This window comes from Poecile atricapillus, chromosome 14, assembly GCF_030490865.1.
Source record: "Poecile atricapillus isolate bPoeAtr1 chromosome 14, bPoeAtr1.hap1, whole genome shotgun sequence".
In the NCBI taxonomy this organism is placed as follows: Eukaryota; Metazoa; Chordata; class Aves; order Passeriformes; family Paridae; genus Poecile; species Poecile atricapillus.
The window spans coordinates 1,927,228-1,942,485 of NC_081262.1; the positions used below are offsets into that span (position 1 = coordinate 1,927,228).

General features: G+C 48.1%; 1 protein-coding gene across 2 annotated transcripts in view; it reads right to left on the minus strand.

The window, feature by feature from the left end:
- Positions 1-15,258, minus strand: part of PIGQ (phosphatidylinositol glycan anchor biosynthesis class Q) — a 38,896-nt gene that overhangs the window by 9,449 nt on the left and 14,189 nt on the right. Inside the window, exons 5-10 of one of the 2 annotated variants that reach the window (XM_058850124.1) lie at positions 12,160-12,286; positions 10,386-10,539; positions 7,690-7,801; positions 5,605-5,685; positions 4,534-4,648; positions 474-535 (exon numbers count right to left, since the gene is read on the minus strand). In XM_058850124.1, coding sequence (XP_058706107.1) covers positions 474-535; positions 4,534-4,648; positions 5,605-5,685; positions 7,690-7,801; positions 10,386-10,539; positions 12,160-12,286 — 651 coding nt within the window. The remainder of the gene's footprint in view (positions 1-473; positions 536-4,533; positions 4,649-5,604; positions 5,686-7,689; positions 7,802-10,385; positions 10,540-12,159; positions 12,287-15,258) is intronic. The other variant, XM_058850123.1, reaches the window with a different exon arrangement.

Here is a 15,258-nt window from a genome sequence, read left to right on the forward strand (position 1 = left end):
CTCTCATCTTTCCCAGACTATCATCCTGTTGAACTCATGGAGCAGCCAAGGCTTTCCAGCACCTCTGAAGGAGAAGAGCTTTTCCTGCTGCTTCATTCTGGATGGTTTAACTGCTTTCTTTTGCTTCTCCCAGTGTTTAGCAATTATCACATGAAGCTGCAGAGCCAGGAGGTGATAATGGCATGAGGTCTTAATCCCAGAAGTGACAGAGCTCTGTGTTTCTCCTACCTCCCCTTCTTCTGCATTTCACTTCACACCATCCAGGGCACTGCATTTTCTCCAAACACAGGATGCAAGCAGGGCATCAAAAAGCACAGAAAGCAGCAGACAGCCATAGCAACATGAGATTATTTCCCTTGTTTCAGCATTTTACAGCTGACAATTTTGAAGTGGAGCCTTTCAGTGGGAGCAGCACAGATGGACTGGGGTCAGTCTGGGGGAAAGAATTGTCAAGGAAGGCGCAGGGGCCTTACCTGCATAAGGAGTCGCAGAGGTTTTCCATCCTGCTGCTCAAGGACTCTGAACTTCACTCCAGCTGCAAAGACAGAAAACAAAGAAAGCAAACACATGGTGGGATTGTTGGGGTGTCCTGAGCAGGGCCAGGAGTTGGACTCAGTGGTCCCTGTGATCCTTTCCCACTCAGGATATTCCATGGTTCAACGCCTGGAGAACAGTCCAGTGCATTTGCTGCCCAGTGCTGTTGGCTGAGCGCTGATTCCCTAGAAATTGTCTTCAACCTTTCTGGATTTGGGAACATCCCCCATTTTCAACAGAAAGCATGGACTGTCTCTACAATGCTTTAAGCCTAATGATACAGCTCCATTAAAAGTAACCCCTCTCACCTCCAGCTTGAAAACTCAGTCCTAGAGCAAGCACAAAGCCTAGAAATCAGCCAGCCAGACCTCAGCATGAGAGAGGGACTGGAAAAACTTTCCACTTTTCCCAAACTTCCATCAGAATGGGAACTCCATGTTAGCAGCAGGCAGAGAGCCTGCCTTTAATTTGTGCTCATGTGGACAGAGCACATGTGCAAATCTGTCCCTCTTTCAGGCTGAGGGAGGGAAGTGGCTGACCTGGAGGCATTAAAACATTTCAAAGCAATCCCTGCCCATTAATCTCAGCATCCACATGTTTTTAACAGGCTAACCCCATCAAACTTGCCACTTTCCTATTTCCTCTTGGATTTGCCTCATTGCCAATACTGTACAGATAAATAGGAAAGATTTTGGATTCCAAGGGTGATGCAGTGCACACAGATTTAACACAATGTTTCAGAGGTAACAGCTTGGACCAGAGAGGCATTTTTCTTAAAAAGATGTCAAATTACTTCACAGAAATAAGACCACCAATCCATCTCTGCAAACCTGTTCCAGCCAAGCATGACCTGTTACTCTTTCCTGCAGGTAAGAAGATAAGACTAAGGCACAGATCAAACACTGACAGGAGCACAAACAGAAATAAAACTCTTCACTATTTTAGGTGCCATTGCTGGAATATCTCTATGGCTTTTGCACACTGAAAAACCAAAATGTTTTCTCTATTTCCTCAAGCTTTGAATGAATTAAAATCATACAGCTCACTCCTGGGATAGAATGCTTTTCTCTAGCACACAGCTCTGGTTTAAACTCTCTCCCCAAATGATAAAGCTTTTTTCTGCCAAGGACAGGAGGGATTTATCTGCATTTTGCTGGATTATATTGATAGAGGGGCTTCCCCAGTGGCCTGAAATAGATGTTTCAGTACCCTGGGCCTCAACAAGCAAATGTGCTGGATGACCAAAGTGCTCAACATGATTCACAGAGCTCTGGCTAAGAGGAAGTGGCTAAGCCATTCCAGGAACTACTTTTCTGGCAGACTTTGTCAGAGAGAGACAGAAACAAGCAGGCAGTGAAGGTTCAGATATGTGGTTGAGCACTCTGGAGTCTTATCCCAGGAACATCATCCCAGCAAATGCTGGTTCTGTAGGTCCCGACCACACATCTCCCTTCTCAAGCTGCAAGTCACCACTTTCTTAATTAGATTATTTAATTGCTCAAGAGTCTTAAACTTCTAAGAAAATAAGAGCACAAAAAAGCTATAAATTCATTTTAGAATGACCTGCAGATGACTGCAGTACTCAGGATTCTGTGTAGTTCCCTTCTCTGTGGGAAGAGCAGGAAGGCTCAGGCTCCTGCATGTTACTCCAGCACAGAAGACTGAACTATTCCATTAATTCCAGACAACTCCAGAGCTCAGGGGTCTGCTTTTCCTGTACAAAGGCATCAGCAGTGGCACAGGAGAGCTCAGAATATGAACTCATTTGCTTTGTTTCATACAACAGCACACTCAAGTGAGTGCGCTGCTGGTTTGTACTCCAGCAATTGTGGCTGGTCCTACAGAGCTATGACAAAACCTGTCCCAACACTTCCACTGTGAATATTGGGAAAGGGAAGTACAGGAAAAATGAGCTGGCCTGTTCACAATCAAACAATGCTGGTAACCTGTGTGTGGGCAGTCTGAGAGCCCTGAAACCCCTGCTGTTCCTTTCTTCGTGCTGTGAATCCACATCCCAACCAAGGTGGTGCCCCTTGAGCAGGCACTGGGTGCACAGAACTCTTGCACAGAGAACATCAGCTGTGATCTAGGTAAAAAATGCTTTTTGAAGTCATAAATATTTCATTTTGGATGTGTGGAAAGAAAAAATGCATTTAGTGTGTGGATGGATCATTCACCTACCCCTGGCCAGGGCTTCATCAGTGGAGTATTTTGTCAGTGTTTTGTCAGTTCAGACACTGAGTCAAAGAACTTGGAGGCCACATGCCACAACTGAATTGAGTTGAACTCAGCCCCCTTCCTACCAGCAAAAACTATCCATTCATGTTGGTAGAACCATCTTGATGATGCCTGTAAAATCATCTGCCCTAACACCTGCCAGAGGATGTCTTCTCCAAGTTGTGAGTCTGACAAGGGAAGCAGCACCTCAGCAGTGAGAACATCATGTGATGTGTACTCTCTGAAGTCCTTTGAATTGGATTCAACTGCTCCATCTGTTCCTGTTGCCATGCCACAGTTTTGTGCTGGGGCAGGAATACGGGCTGCAGAAATGCTCAGAGATGCCTCTTCCTCTCACAGGCACCAGGGCACTGCAGTGCCAGTTAAGGAACTCAGCTGAGAATTCAATCCCCTGCTTGGGTGGGGCTTGTTTCCTGCAGCAGAGACCTGGCTGAACAGGAATGAGGAGAAGTAACCTGTGGCCTTACATAACCTAAAGGAATTCATGGTCCTACACCTCTCAGTGGCACCAAGATCTTCTCCTGCCCTACATCCTGCTCATTACTGGGTCAGTTTTCTTCAGCAGCACCTCCTGTTCCCCAAAGACAGCACTGAAGGGTTTAAGATGTTTCTGCCAGGAAATTCACAGGAACCTGCTGAAGGCTCCCATGGAAAAGCAAGAGTTGGTAATGCAGCTCAGCTCTACCTTCCCAAAAGAGTCTGGCAGCACTCCAGCAGACAAAGCTGCTGAGGTTGCCTCGAGCTTCCTCTGCCTTTGATGACTGGCCTTGGTTTACTGATGATCAAGCTCTTTCTTCTATGCTGAATTCCTGCTGCATGCTCTTTAAAAGGATGGGAGATAATAATTTAGATGTTCTTGTCTGTAACTAGATCAACCATAGCTCTGGACAGTCAAAGGCATTCCAAAATAAGTCCTTACACTGGTGCCAGCCATGGTTTATGGTTACCCAAAGTGGAAAAACAATGACTGGTTTCAAAATGGTGAGAGATTAGTTTCAAAAAGGGAATTATTATCTGAACTCTGCCCAGAGCTTTGAAATTCATCCAAACACTTCAGGTCAGGGCTTCAGTCAGTCAAAGTCAGCACAGAACTGAAAGAGCTCCATTGATTTGCAACCACTGTAGATCCATCCCTTTGGAACTGCTGACATTCCGAGTATTTTTGTGATTTGGCTTGTTTCAGAGCCCAAACACCCAAAGTTATGAGCTTGTTTCAAAGAATCATGGAATATCCTGATTTGGAAGGGACAAGGATCATCCAGTCCAACTCCCAGCCCTGCACAGACACCCCCAACAAACCCACCCTGTCCCTGAGAGTGCTGTCCAAAGGCTTCTGGAGCTCTGGCAGCTTTGGGGCCATGCCCAGCACCCTCTGGGGGAAGAGCCTTTTCCTGATATCCAACCTGACCCTCCCCTGACACAGCTCCATGTTTGACATGCAGAAGTTTTACCTGACCTGGTAGTCTAGAACTGGAATAAAAGACCTCGTTTATATGATGCTTGTTTGGATGTCATTTTTTAGTGGCCAAGGGCTTTCTAAAGGTGCTCCTGGTTCTGCTTCAGGTTCAGATTTCTTTCCATTGACATCCTCATCCTGCTCCTTGCAGGAACTGGTTCACAGTAAGGACACCTGCACAACTCGAGCTTTGGGTTCTTTCCTACCCCCGCTGCATCCTCATTCAGGAGTGACCCAGTGCATCAAAATCAAGCACATAATGCAAAGTGCTTGAAGTGCTGCAGGGGCAGAGCTGAGGGACTCACCTGCAAGCCTGTAGGATCTGCAGAGGCGAAGGATGAGGGAATAAAGAGGGAGGGAGTCAATCAGGTCCACCAGCAAGTGTATGAGGCCCTGCACAATCACCACCAGCAACCGGAGCTACAAAAAACAGTTTAACAGAACATCTCAGGAAACAGGAGATTAAACAATTGTAAATTTCTGAGCTGAGCCAGGATCTAACATTGCTGTGTGCTAAGCTAAAGCCTCCCAAAGTGGGTGTGATGTCTGCAAGTGCTGAGCATCCAGACCCTGCATGAAGGTCCTCAGCAATCTGGGTTTAAGGGTAACTGGAAGGAAACTCCCACAGCTGGAGATGCAGTGACCATCAAGGACTCAAGGACTATTCCACTTTCAACAGCCACAGTTGAAAAGGAAGCCAAAATAGTCCCACTTCGAGTCAACTCCATCACTGTGTACCAGTGAATGTAAATTTTCCTCTCTCCAACAGCTCATTTTGGCCTGAAGAAACCCCACGTAGAGTCTAAGCAAGAGCAGAGCAGGCAGGAATGAGCTTCCTGCTCTGTGTTTTCTGTCCCTCACTAAAACACCTCCTTTTGTCACACTGAAGTTATTTTCTGCTGCCAAGCTCATCTGAAAAGAGAGGGCTCAAAAAAGATGCTGAAAGCATGTGATGTCCACTGTTGGTGGAAAATTTGGCTCGGGGCACACCATGGAGAGGACTGGTCATATTGGAGGAAGAAAAGAAAAATAAAGAAGTTCCAGCCTCTGAGGAAAGCTTAGCTGGAAACATTTAATGCAGCAAGTTAATTCCCTGAAAAAAAATGTTCTGGATCAGACTAGAGAGGCCATCACCACAGACATGGATGGAAACATAAAAAAACAACTTCTGGGAGAAAGAGAGGGGAACAGTTTATCCTGCTGGCCAGGATTTGCTGGGAATTCCCTTTGGAAAAACACAAACATGAGCTGTGTGAGAATCCTTCCTAAGACACCCACATTTTTTTTTTCTTTATTGATGACCATAAATGCCTAGGAAACCATTTTTTACTACCTCAGAAGAGAGTGTTTGACTTGTTTCAAGGGTTAAATCTTACCAGGGTAAACACCAAATAATACAGTGCAGTTGTAGGCAGGAGGAACAGCAGGATTGTGAACAGCAAAGTGCCAATAAATAACTAGGGAAAAAGGAAACACAATAATGAGCAGAGCAATGGCAAAATAAAATAAATTACAAATATAAAATAGGAGACTCTGAGGCAATGGAAGTTTGCAGGACTCCTTAATGTGTTTTTATCTTGCTTATGTGAATAATGCTGTTACCCTGGATATTTTCAGTATTTCTCCTCTCACTGGGCCTTCTTCAAAACTCATTATTAAGGGAGTACATTTGGAAAGATAAATAAAAGCTGGATCCTGACAGCACTTTTCCTTTACAGGCAACATTCAAGATTTCCCATTCCAGGCCAGCTTCCTTAGGAAACAAGACTTACATGATCTTGCAATTTTTCCACTCTCTGTCCCCAAATGTTTTAGATCCATTGATCAGATTTTGCCAGAAAAATGTGAAAAAGAACAGAAAAGTGGTAATTTGAATGGGAATCCTGGAAAGAACTGAGAAGTACTTTTGTTCCTCCTTGTTTTAGCAGTGCAGGCACCTGGTGCAAACCTGACAGAATTTGGGTGATAAACATTCCTCAAGGCAGCAACTGCCTGAGCTGTCCAGCCACAGGAATTCACTTCTTGCTCACTGGGAAGGTAGGAGAGAGGAAAAAGCTGGAGTTGGGGAGCAATATTTAGAGGATGAAGGAGAAAAATCCCTAAGGAAGCAGGTGTCATTAGCTCCACTGCCCACAGAAAAAGTTATTTTTATTCTGGGCCAACCCAGTTGGTGTAAGTCTAAATAATTCCAAGTGGGAGAAATTCAGATTTATACCACACAGGGACCTGACTCTTCTATTTCCAGTCACCAGAGGAGAGAGGCCACAGGAGCACAGGGCACTGTGACTTCTGCAAAAAGGGAGCATGGCTGTGGGATATCATGAAAGAAAACAACCCAGCAGCCACGGCGCGGAGGTGGATCAGCAAGGCAGCTTTAGGGATGTAACCAGGAATAGATCACAACCCAATCCAATCCATTCCCCTTGCAGCAGTTGTTTCTCCTTTTTCCTGTCACTCCACTGCAGTTGTTTAAACCTCCAAAAGTCTTTTAAGGTCTGCTTTGAATGTCTCTTCCTACCCAGCCAGCGACACAATTCCCACTGGTCTCCAGAGCAGCAGGATGAAGCCTGAAGCCAAACTAATTCTCCTCCAAGTACACAGGGAGTGAGCCCTGATGCAAACCTGGCACAGAGGCTTTTAATCACCAAAGAAACAGAAAACCAGCTCTCAGCTGTGGTGCAAGAAGGTCAAGGTTATCTGTTGTAATAGAGAGAGGCACTGACCCTGCAAGTTTCCAAATATTACTGTATTGTTTCAGTGATGTTTGCAGCTGCTGGCCTGGAGCAGTTCAGGCTCTGCTGGACTTTTGCATGGCATTTCAGAAATTAGAAAGAGCTTACAGCGCTCCACAGAAAACTGCCTCTGCCTGAGTGAGAGTGTGTGGGCCAGGCTCCAGCACAACGTGAATGAAACGGGGCCTTTTAATAGAAACGCTGCCACGGCTGTTACTGTGGCAACACTGCTGGGCACCACATTTCCAACTGCCTCCATCCCTCCCCCATTCCCACTCCAGGCTCTGGGAGCTGCCAGCATCTGCAGCATCCACCACAGCTCCTCGGGTGCCTGGCAGGTGCTCAGGGCAACTCTGCACTTGCAGAATTTGGCTCTCTGAGCAAAGGGAAAGGGTGGGGGAGGAGAGGGATAGGCTGCAGGGTAGGGAAGGAGTGCAAGGAAAGGATGCAGGGCAGGGAAGAGACACTGCAGGGAAGGGGAGGGGTGCAGGGAATGGAAGTGGTATAGGGAAGGGAAAGGCTGCTGCAGGTAAGGAAGGGGTGTTGGAGGGCAGGGGAGGAGCACAAGGCAATGGAGGGGTGCTGCAGGGCAGTCAAGGAGTGCTGTAAGGCAGCAGAGGAGCCATGGACTCAGAGTGTCAGGGAATGTCCTTGCTCTGGGCACCACAAAGGCTCCTGTGTCTGTGCCCCAGTATCAGCCAGAGTGGGACAGGAGGGCTGTGGCACTACCTGGTCCAGGTCATAGGAGCAGGAATCCACCCGCTGCCTCAGCACGTTCCACTTCTTCCCCCGGAACAGGCGCCACAGAGAGGACAGGCCGTAGATCTTCAGGCAGTAGAGCCTGAGCAAAGAGAAGACTCTGCAGCACAGCTGGCAGCTCCCAGCACCACCCAGCTGTCACCAGCACAGCCCCACGCCCACTCACCCACCTCCAGAGCCAGGGGTGGCAACAGAAATCCACTGGGAATGATACAGGTAAAGACTCATGGCTCAGTCAACCCTCCCTGGGCTGGCCCCTGGCACAGGGGCTACTGCAGCCAGCTCTGGGCCACTGGAGGGCAATGGCCAGGCCATGCCCTGGAGCTGCAGCAATCGCCAGCCTCATGGCAACACCTTCCCTGCAGCAAAAGGGTGGGGAGGCCCTGGCACAGGGTGCCCAGAGAAGCTGTGGCTGCCCCTGGATCCCTGGAAGTGTCCAAGGCCAGGTTGGACAGGGCTTGGAGCAACCTGGGATAGTGGAAGGTGTCACTGTGGCAGGAGTTGGGATGAGATGAGCATTAAGGTCCCTTCCAACCCAAACCATTTCATGATTCTAGAAAAAGAATCAGCAATCCTATTTCCCCAAGCTCACCTGTGTCTCCCCAATTCAGATTTGTCCCTTCTCCTGCCTTCACACCCATCCACACAGGGCTGCCCAAGGTCTTACCCCCACACCTGAGTCAATGCAATGCAATTGTGCCTCTGCAGCAGACATACAAGGGAGAAGAGTGGAGCCCCTGCAGCTTCTCTTAACCCACAGCTCTAAAAGTCCTTAAGAGTTGGAACAGACCATTGAAATGCCTGGTGGCCCATACTACACTCCTTCCTTGGGTTTTCAGAACTTGGTGCTTGAAGCTTAAGACTTGAAGCTACTTCCCCCACAGAAAAATGACAACAGTGAGGGAAACTTGGGGTGACAAGAGGGGGGAAACAGCCACCTCTTTATGGAATAACATCAAGGAAGAACACTGGATTTCTCCTTGGGATGGAGAGGAGGCACAAAGTGCCCTGGGCAGCAGTGCCAACACACAGGGATGTAAAGAAAGGGTTCACAGCCAATGTGTGGGGCAGAACAGAGTCTGAGAAAGCCTGAGCTACAAAAGCCAGACTGGCAAATCAGGCTAGCTAAGGTGTGGAGGCTGCTCAGATGTCACAGCAGCAATGTAAAAGCAGAGGCAAGGAGGCTCATCCAAGAGAAGAATCTGGTTTAAGGAACACCAACTGCTTCAAGGAATTGGCAGGGTGCCTCCAGACTGGCAGGCACAGCTTGGTGCACTAATCCCCAGGCAGGAGGGAGCCCAGCACAAATCCTCCAGGTTCTGGCACAAACCTGCCCATGGCACTGACTAAGGCCACGCTCTCCCTGCACCCCCTGATGTGACACCCAGGGGTGTTGCTGCAGTGGCACCTGCCCCACCTGCCCTGCTGCCTGCACACACATGCCTGCCCTCATTTCACTCTGTGCTTTGCTCCAGAAGGGGATCTCAGGCTTCACCAGCATCTAAACCAGCAAATTCTTCCTCCTGCCAGCTGCAGGAATTCAAGGGGCTGTGGTGGCTGTGGGTGACTGCTGACTCTTCCTGGCTCTCCATGGGGACAGCACACAGCTCTCTGTACTTCTGACAAACACAAGACAGGTAGGCTGGCTCCCTGCAGCTCCAGGGAAGATAAATCAGCTGACAAAATGCTTTTCCTACTTCCTACTACCACTCTGCACAACTAGGATGAGCAAGGCCATTCCTCACAGACCAACACAGGAATTCCATTAGAGATGTTGGGAAGACACTCCCACTCCCAACATTACTGATTTGGGGTGTAAGACCTATGCTCACAACAGACCTGGCTCATAAATCAGGTCTCAATATTTCCAACCATTCCCTGAACTACCCATATTGAAAGATTTACACTTTCTTCTGTTGCTTGCTATGTAAAGTCTGAGGGGGGACAATGGCCATTTTGTACTTTATAAGGTCCTTTATCTCTTGTATCCCATCTCTCTGGCAAGCTCATCCTGTGGTCTGTGGGACTCCTTGGTGCAGGACAAGTTAGAGGAGAGCAGGAACAGAGCACAGTGATGGGCACCTCTTGCACAGGAACCCAAACATGCCCCAGATGTGCCCCAAAGCCCCCTACACGCCCCCAACTCATTCAGAGCCTCTGCCCAGCTCTTCAGGCCATGGGACCCTCCAGACAATGACACCAGGATACTGTCACAGACCTCCTGTAACCCCAAACCTGCCACCTGTGCTCCACAGTGCAGGCAAGGACCTCTGAAACAGGCCAGAGACAAGGATTTTGGGGTTTCTCTAAAACTACCCTTCTCCTCCTTCTATTCTCCAGTTCCCCTGCAAACCTCTAGCAGGGTGCAATGGAGGAGAGAGCACTATGAGGCTGAATCAAAGGGATGGGGTGAGCTGCTTTCTTGTGTTCTGCCTGTCAAGTAGTTTCATTTTTCCAGGTCACTACCACAATAGATAGATATCTAAATGCAGGAGAAATGAAAGATGGGTTGCTTGTACTACTGTGGCCATCATTTCTACAGGCTTAAAAAACTGCAAAAAATTAATTACAGGTTAAACTGTGAATTCAGAACTACACCAGGATTGAATGCTTCACCACAGCCTGAGGTGCTTCCAAACAAACCCCAGAGAGGCAGGGGGACTCACCTGGCCCCATAGACATAGAAGCAGTAGATGTGGAAGGTCAGGAGCGCGATGATGTCGGAGAGGATGCAGAGAGCCACGGTCAGGCCCAGGCAGGCCGAGAGCCCCACGTACCACAGGATCATCTCAATGAAGGGGGACAGCAGGTGGATGTAGCCTGGTGGACATGGCAGAGGGTCAGTGTTTGACTGGGTCATCTCCCTCTTGAACATCTCAAAAGGTTAATTCCCCTCACCTAGAACACTGCTCCAGAAATCAGAGCCATGAAAACATGCAAGTGAAGCTGGAAAACTCCTTGGGACACCATCTTCTCTTTAAGAGGGCCAACAAAAACTCTGTCTGCCCAGGTTTCTGCCCCAAGGTGGGCCAGCACTGGGAGGATGGGGAGGAGTGTGCATAGCTTGAACACAGCAGTCACATCCTTTCTCCACATGGGATTTCATGGAATAAGTGGCATGGCATGGCTTTAAGGCAAGACACCTTAAAGATCATTTAGTGCCACCTCCCTACCATGGGCAAGGACACCTTCCCTTGGTGTCGTTTCAATCCCTTTCCAATCTGGCCTTGAACATTTCCAAGGATGTAACATTTGATTTTCTACATTTGCGTCTAGTTTCTTAAGTACATTTTTAACTGCACACATCAGCCTTTACTGCAACCATTCCTGTTTTTCTGCTCTTCCCACAAAAGCCACCTTATGAGGTGCCCCCCCACGCAGGGAGGCAAAGATTTGGTTTCAGATAAGCATTGTTGAAATGAGAGGTGTGGCTTTAAAGCCTGGGAAGAGTGGATTCCATCCCAGTGGATTCCATCCAGCCTCAGGGGATGGGCCCTGGGAGCCTGGGAAGAGTTGCCCCATCCCAGACCCTCATGGGGTGGCAGCCCAGGGAGTTCTGACTGGGTTTCAGCCCCTGGAGTTTCTCCCTTCCTCTGTCCCTATTAGACCCTGACCTCAAACTCCACCCTGGCTCTGCCCCATAAAACACACCACACCCTGCTTCTGTTTGGGGCTCTCTGTCTCTGGATCTGAGTTTGTTCCTGTGTTGAATAAATGGTTTCCTGAGCAGAAACCAGTCTCATTGAATCCCTCCTCAGTCACTGGTAACTGTAGCCTCCCTGGACAGGATCCTTCAGCCCCAGAATGCAACACCACCTCATATGCCTTTTGTAAAATAAAGCAGCGTGGACAATCTCTTTCATCACCAAAGTGGGGCAAAGTCACAGAAACAAGACCATACTTGACTGATGAGCAAAGTAAATTGGTAAAATAACTATGATGTTCATGTCCATCATGCCTGTACTCCTCCATCAACGATAACAGGGGTGTTATCACAGGGTTATTTCAAGGAAGAACCTGAAATAATAAAATTGCACTATGCTGAAGTTGGTGATAAGGCAGGGTTGGCATTTGCATCCCTGCACATTTCTTATCCCTATCCCAAGAGCTGCCTCTCACGTGGCAAAGACCACAAAACCCTACAAAAGACCTCACAGCAGTGCCTTCCCTTGGACACTCACCACCAGTGACACCAAGGAACTAAGCCCCAGCAGGATCTGCACTTCTTGCAGAGCATCAAGACCAGCACAATATTTAATATGCATGAATTCCTTGTGTGGGAATCCAACTTTGGCTTCAGTTCCCACAGCAGGAAGACTCCCAGACAAGTCTGTACTTGCAGAAGTGCATTTTGATTCATTACTCACCTCTAGGCAAACATTAAACACTCAGAGGGAAGAGATGAAAAGGGAGGCTGGAAAGTTAAACAGTTTCACTTACTGATCCAAAGATGGATGTGATAAAGGAAGAAGCGGCCCAAAACTTGATCCAAGGCTCGGTTCATTTTCAGTCCAGCTGGTGCTCCCATCAGCCACTGGAGCAGGTCCTGCAGCTCTTCAGCCACATGCTGCAAACACAAGGAAGCCAGGCCATGGAGAGAAAAGATTGCAATCACCCTGAACAGGGCCAGTGCACTGTAACTGCTGCCCCCTCAAACATTCCACCACAACCTTCAAATCAATGGGACAAAATCCAAACAACTGCATTACAGACAACTACCTAAATCAGAAATGCACCTTTATTAACTCCTTACTGAATCACACACAACAGCTGAGAGGAACCTGAACTGCTTCAGTAGTCTCTGTCCTGGGAGCATGGAACTGTGTCACCTCTGGCCACCTCTGGAAGGCTTGCACAGTGGGATTTCTTGGAGTAATGAGGATTCTGGAAATAGATGGCAAATACTGGTGCACAAATCCACTTTTGGGGACAGTCAGGTGAAAAGTCAGAGCTGAGTTTGGGGAAGGCTGTCAGCATTTTAGAAGGGGGGAAGATGGCAGTGCAGTAATGGCCAAAAAAGGGTGAATTGCTATAAATAATCTGTGTTTGTTTAGAGCAGGGTAGAAAACACAATTACATAAATATATTTCATGCACAAACTCTCTTGATACTTTGTGGTGTACTAGGCAATAACCCTGATCTTGCCTATCACTCTCTGCAGGTTTCATGGATAGCTACTCATGGCATCCCAGCAACAAAGCAGTCTTGGAATCACTGAGGAAAAACACTAATGAAACTCCTCCCCACATCACTGAATCAGAAAATCATTATGGTTGGAAAAGCCCTCTAACATCATCGAGATTGGTGCACCTAATGCTGCCAGGTGCACCAATAACCTACATCCCCAACTTTCACATCCACGTGGCTTTTTGAACACTTCCAGTGACTCCATCACTGTCCTGGGCAACCTGTTCCAATGCCTGACCACTCTCTTCATAAAGGAATTGTCCCCAATATGCAATTTAAAGCTCCCCTGCTGCAACTTGGTCCTGTTTTCTCTTGTCCTGTCCCTTGTTACCTGGCTGTCCCCTCCTGTCAGGGAGTTGTGCAGAGCCAGAAGGGCCCCCTGAGCCTCCTTTTCTCCAGGCTGAGCCCCTTTCCCAGCTCCCTCAGCTGCTCCTGCTGCTCCAGCCCCTTCCCAGCTCTGTTCCCTTCCCTGGACACGCTCCAGCCCCATGTGCTGCCACTTCACTTCTGCAAAACAAACCAAACCCCAGCTCTGGGCTTGTTCCTCCCTACATCAAACGTGTTTCAGACCCTTCACTGACGGCTGTGATTCACAGTTTCTGGTGATTTCAGCCTGGGCCAGTGTTATTTATTGATTTTCCCTCCCCACTCCACTACTCCACACTCCCCTTGCAGTTGGGTGATTTTCCCCCCCAGAACTTCACACCTGGCCCTGCTCCCCTGAGCTGAAACCATTGCTGAGCTCCAATTACCAAGCTCTGAGCTGAGGGAGCTGATAACCTTCAGCAAACAGGTGGGGAAAATACCGGGAAGAAGTGACTTCTTACACTGTCCCACATGGACAGAGATTGTGAGGAAAAGCCCTCTTTCTCCAAAAATCCCACTTACAGCCATGTAAGTGAAGGGCACTGAAAACTGCCCACGTGTAGAATCACCAAGTCACGCTCCCTAAAGCTGATGCACCGTAGCCTACTTTCCTTACCATTCACATGTATTATTTCCCTTAGGAAAAATTATTTCCAAGGAATGATTCCATTTTCTTTATTAACCAACAGATCCTAGCAAAATGAGTTTGTAAACATTTACTTTTAGTGCAGTGGCAAAATTAATGGCTCCATTTTCAACGTCTCCAAAAGGCTTGTCTTTCTGTTTCCTTCCTTTTCCCTCTGTCTCACTGCAAGTCAGGACTGATTGGATCCAATGGAACTCACCTCTGTGGCTGAGGAGCATTTGCTGCTTTATAAATAGACTGGTTTTAATATTTTAAGTGTTGGATTGGTAACTTAGAAAAAGCATTTGGGGATTTTAATGAAATATTTAAATGTTTGAAAGCAGTCCTTCAGCAAGGCTGGGTTTTAGCAGTGAGTATTTCTGGAGGCTGTCAGTCCCAGAGGTGCTGCTAAACCCTGACAGGGGCAGGTAGCCCTGGGAAGGTGCCCTACCTTGCTGTTATTTAGCTGGGCAAGGCATCTCAAAACAGAGTCCTGAGGCATAACCTTGCAGGTTGTTTTCCAGACAGATATTTTAGGACAAATCAATAGCAAGTAGAATCAGGAAAGGTGACTGTGAGTCCGATTCTCCTCCTGCAGTCATGAATACTGAATGTGGGCATATTAATAAATCAGATACAGTGGTTTGGAAGTGTTTCATAACAGGGTACTGGGACATGACCAAACCAGAGAGAGACTGGAGCTAACGAGGGTTAGATGAGCTCACTGTGGAAATATTCTCTTTACTGTCATGCTCTTCTTCCTAGTTTCCATGTGCAGAGCACTAATGCTGATATGACATGGATGGAGAAGGACACACAGGGCACTGTGATTCTCCAGGGAAGGGAACAGAGCTGGGAAGGGGCTGGAGCAGCTGAGGGAGCTGGAAAGGGGCTCAGCCTGGAGAAAAGGAGGCTCAGGGGGCCCTTCTGGCTCTGCACAACTCCCTGACAGGAGGGGACAGCTGGGGGAGTTGGGCTCTGCTCCCAGGGAACAGGGACAGGACAAGGGGAAATGGCCTCAAGTTGCACCAGCAGAGGTTTAGGTATCGGGATTTTAGATATTTGGATATTGGGAAAATTTCTTCACTGAAAGAGTGGTCAGGCACTGGCTCAGCTGCTCAGGGCAGTGGAGTCTCCATCCCTGGGGGCACTTGTGGACAGGGGTTAGTGGTGAACACAGTGGTGCTGTGGATGGCTGGACTTGGTGATCCTAAAGGTCTTTTCCAGCTTTAAGGGCTCTATCTGGTGCAAGTCAGAGCATGCAGAACCAAAGCTCTCCCTGTCAGACACACCTGCCCTGTGTCTGTTGCAGGTGGTTGGGGCTCTAAGATACACTATTTCATAAATTAACATCTGAAAAT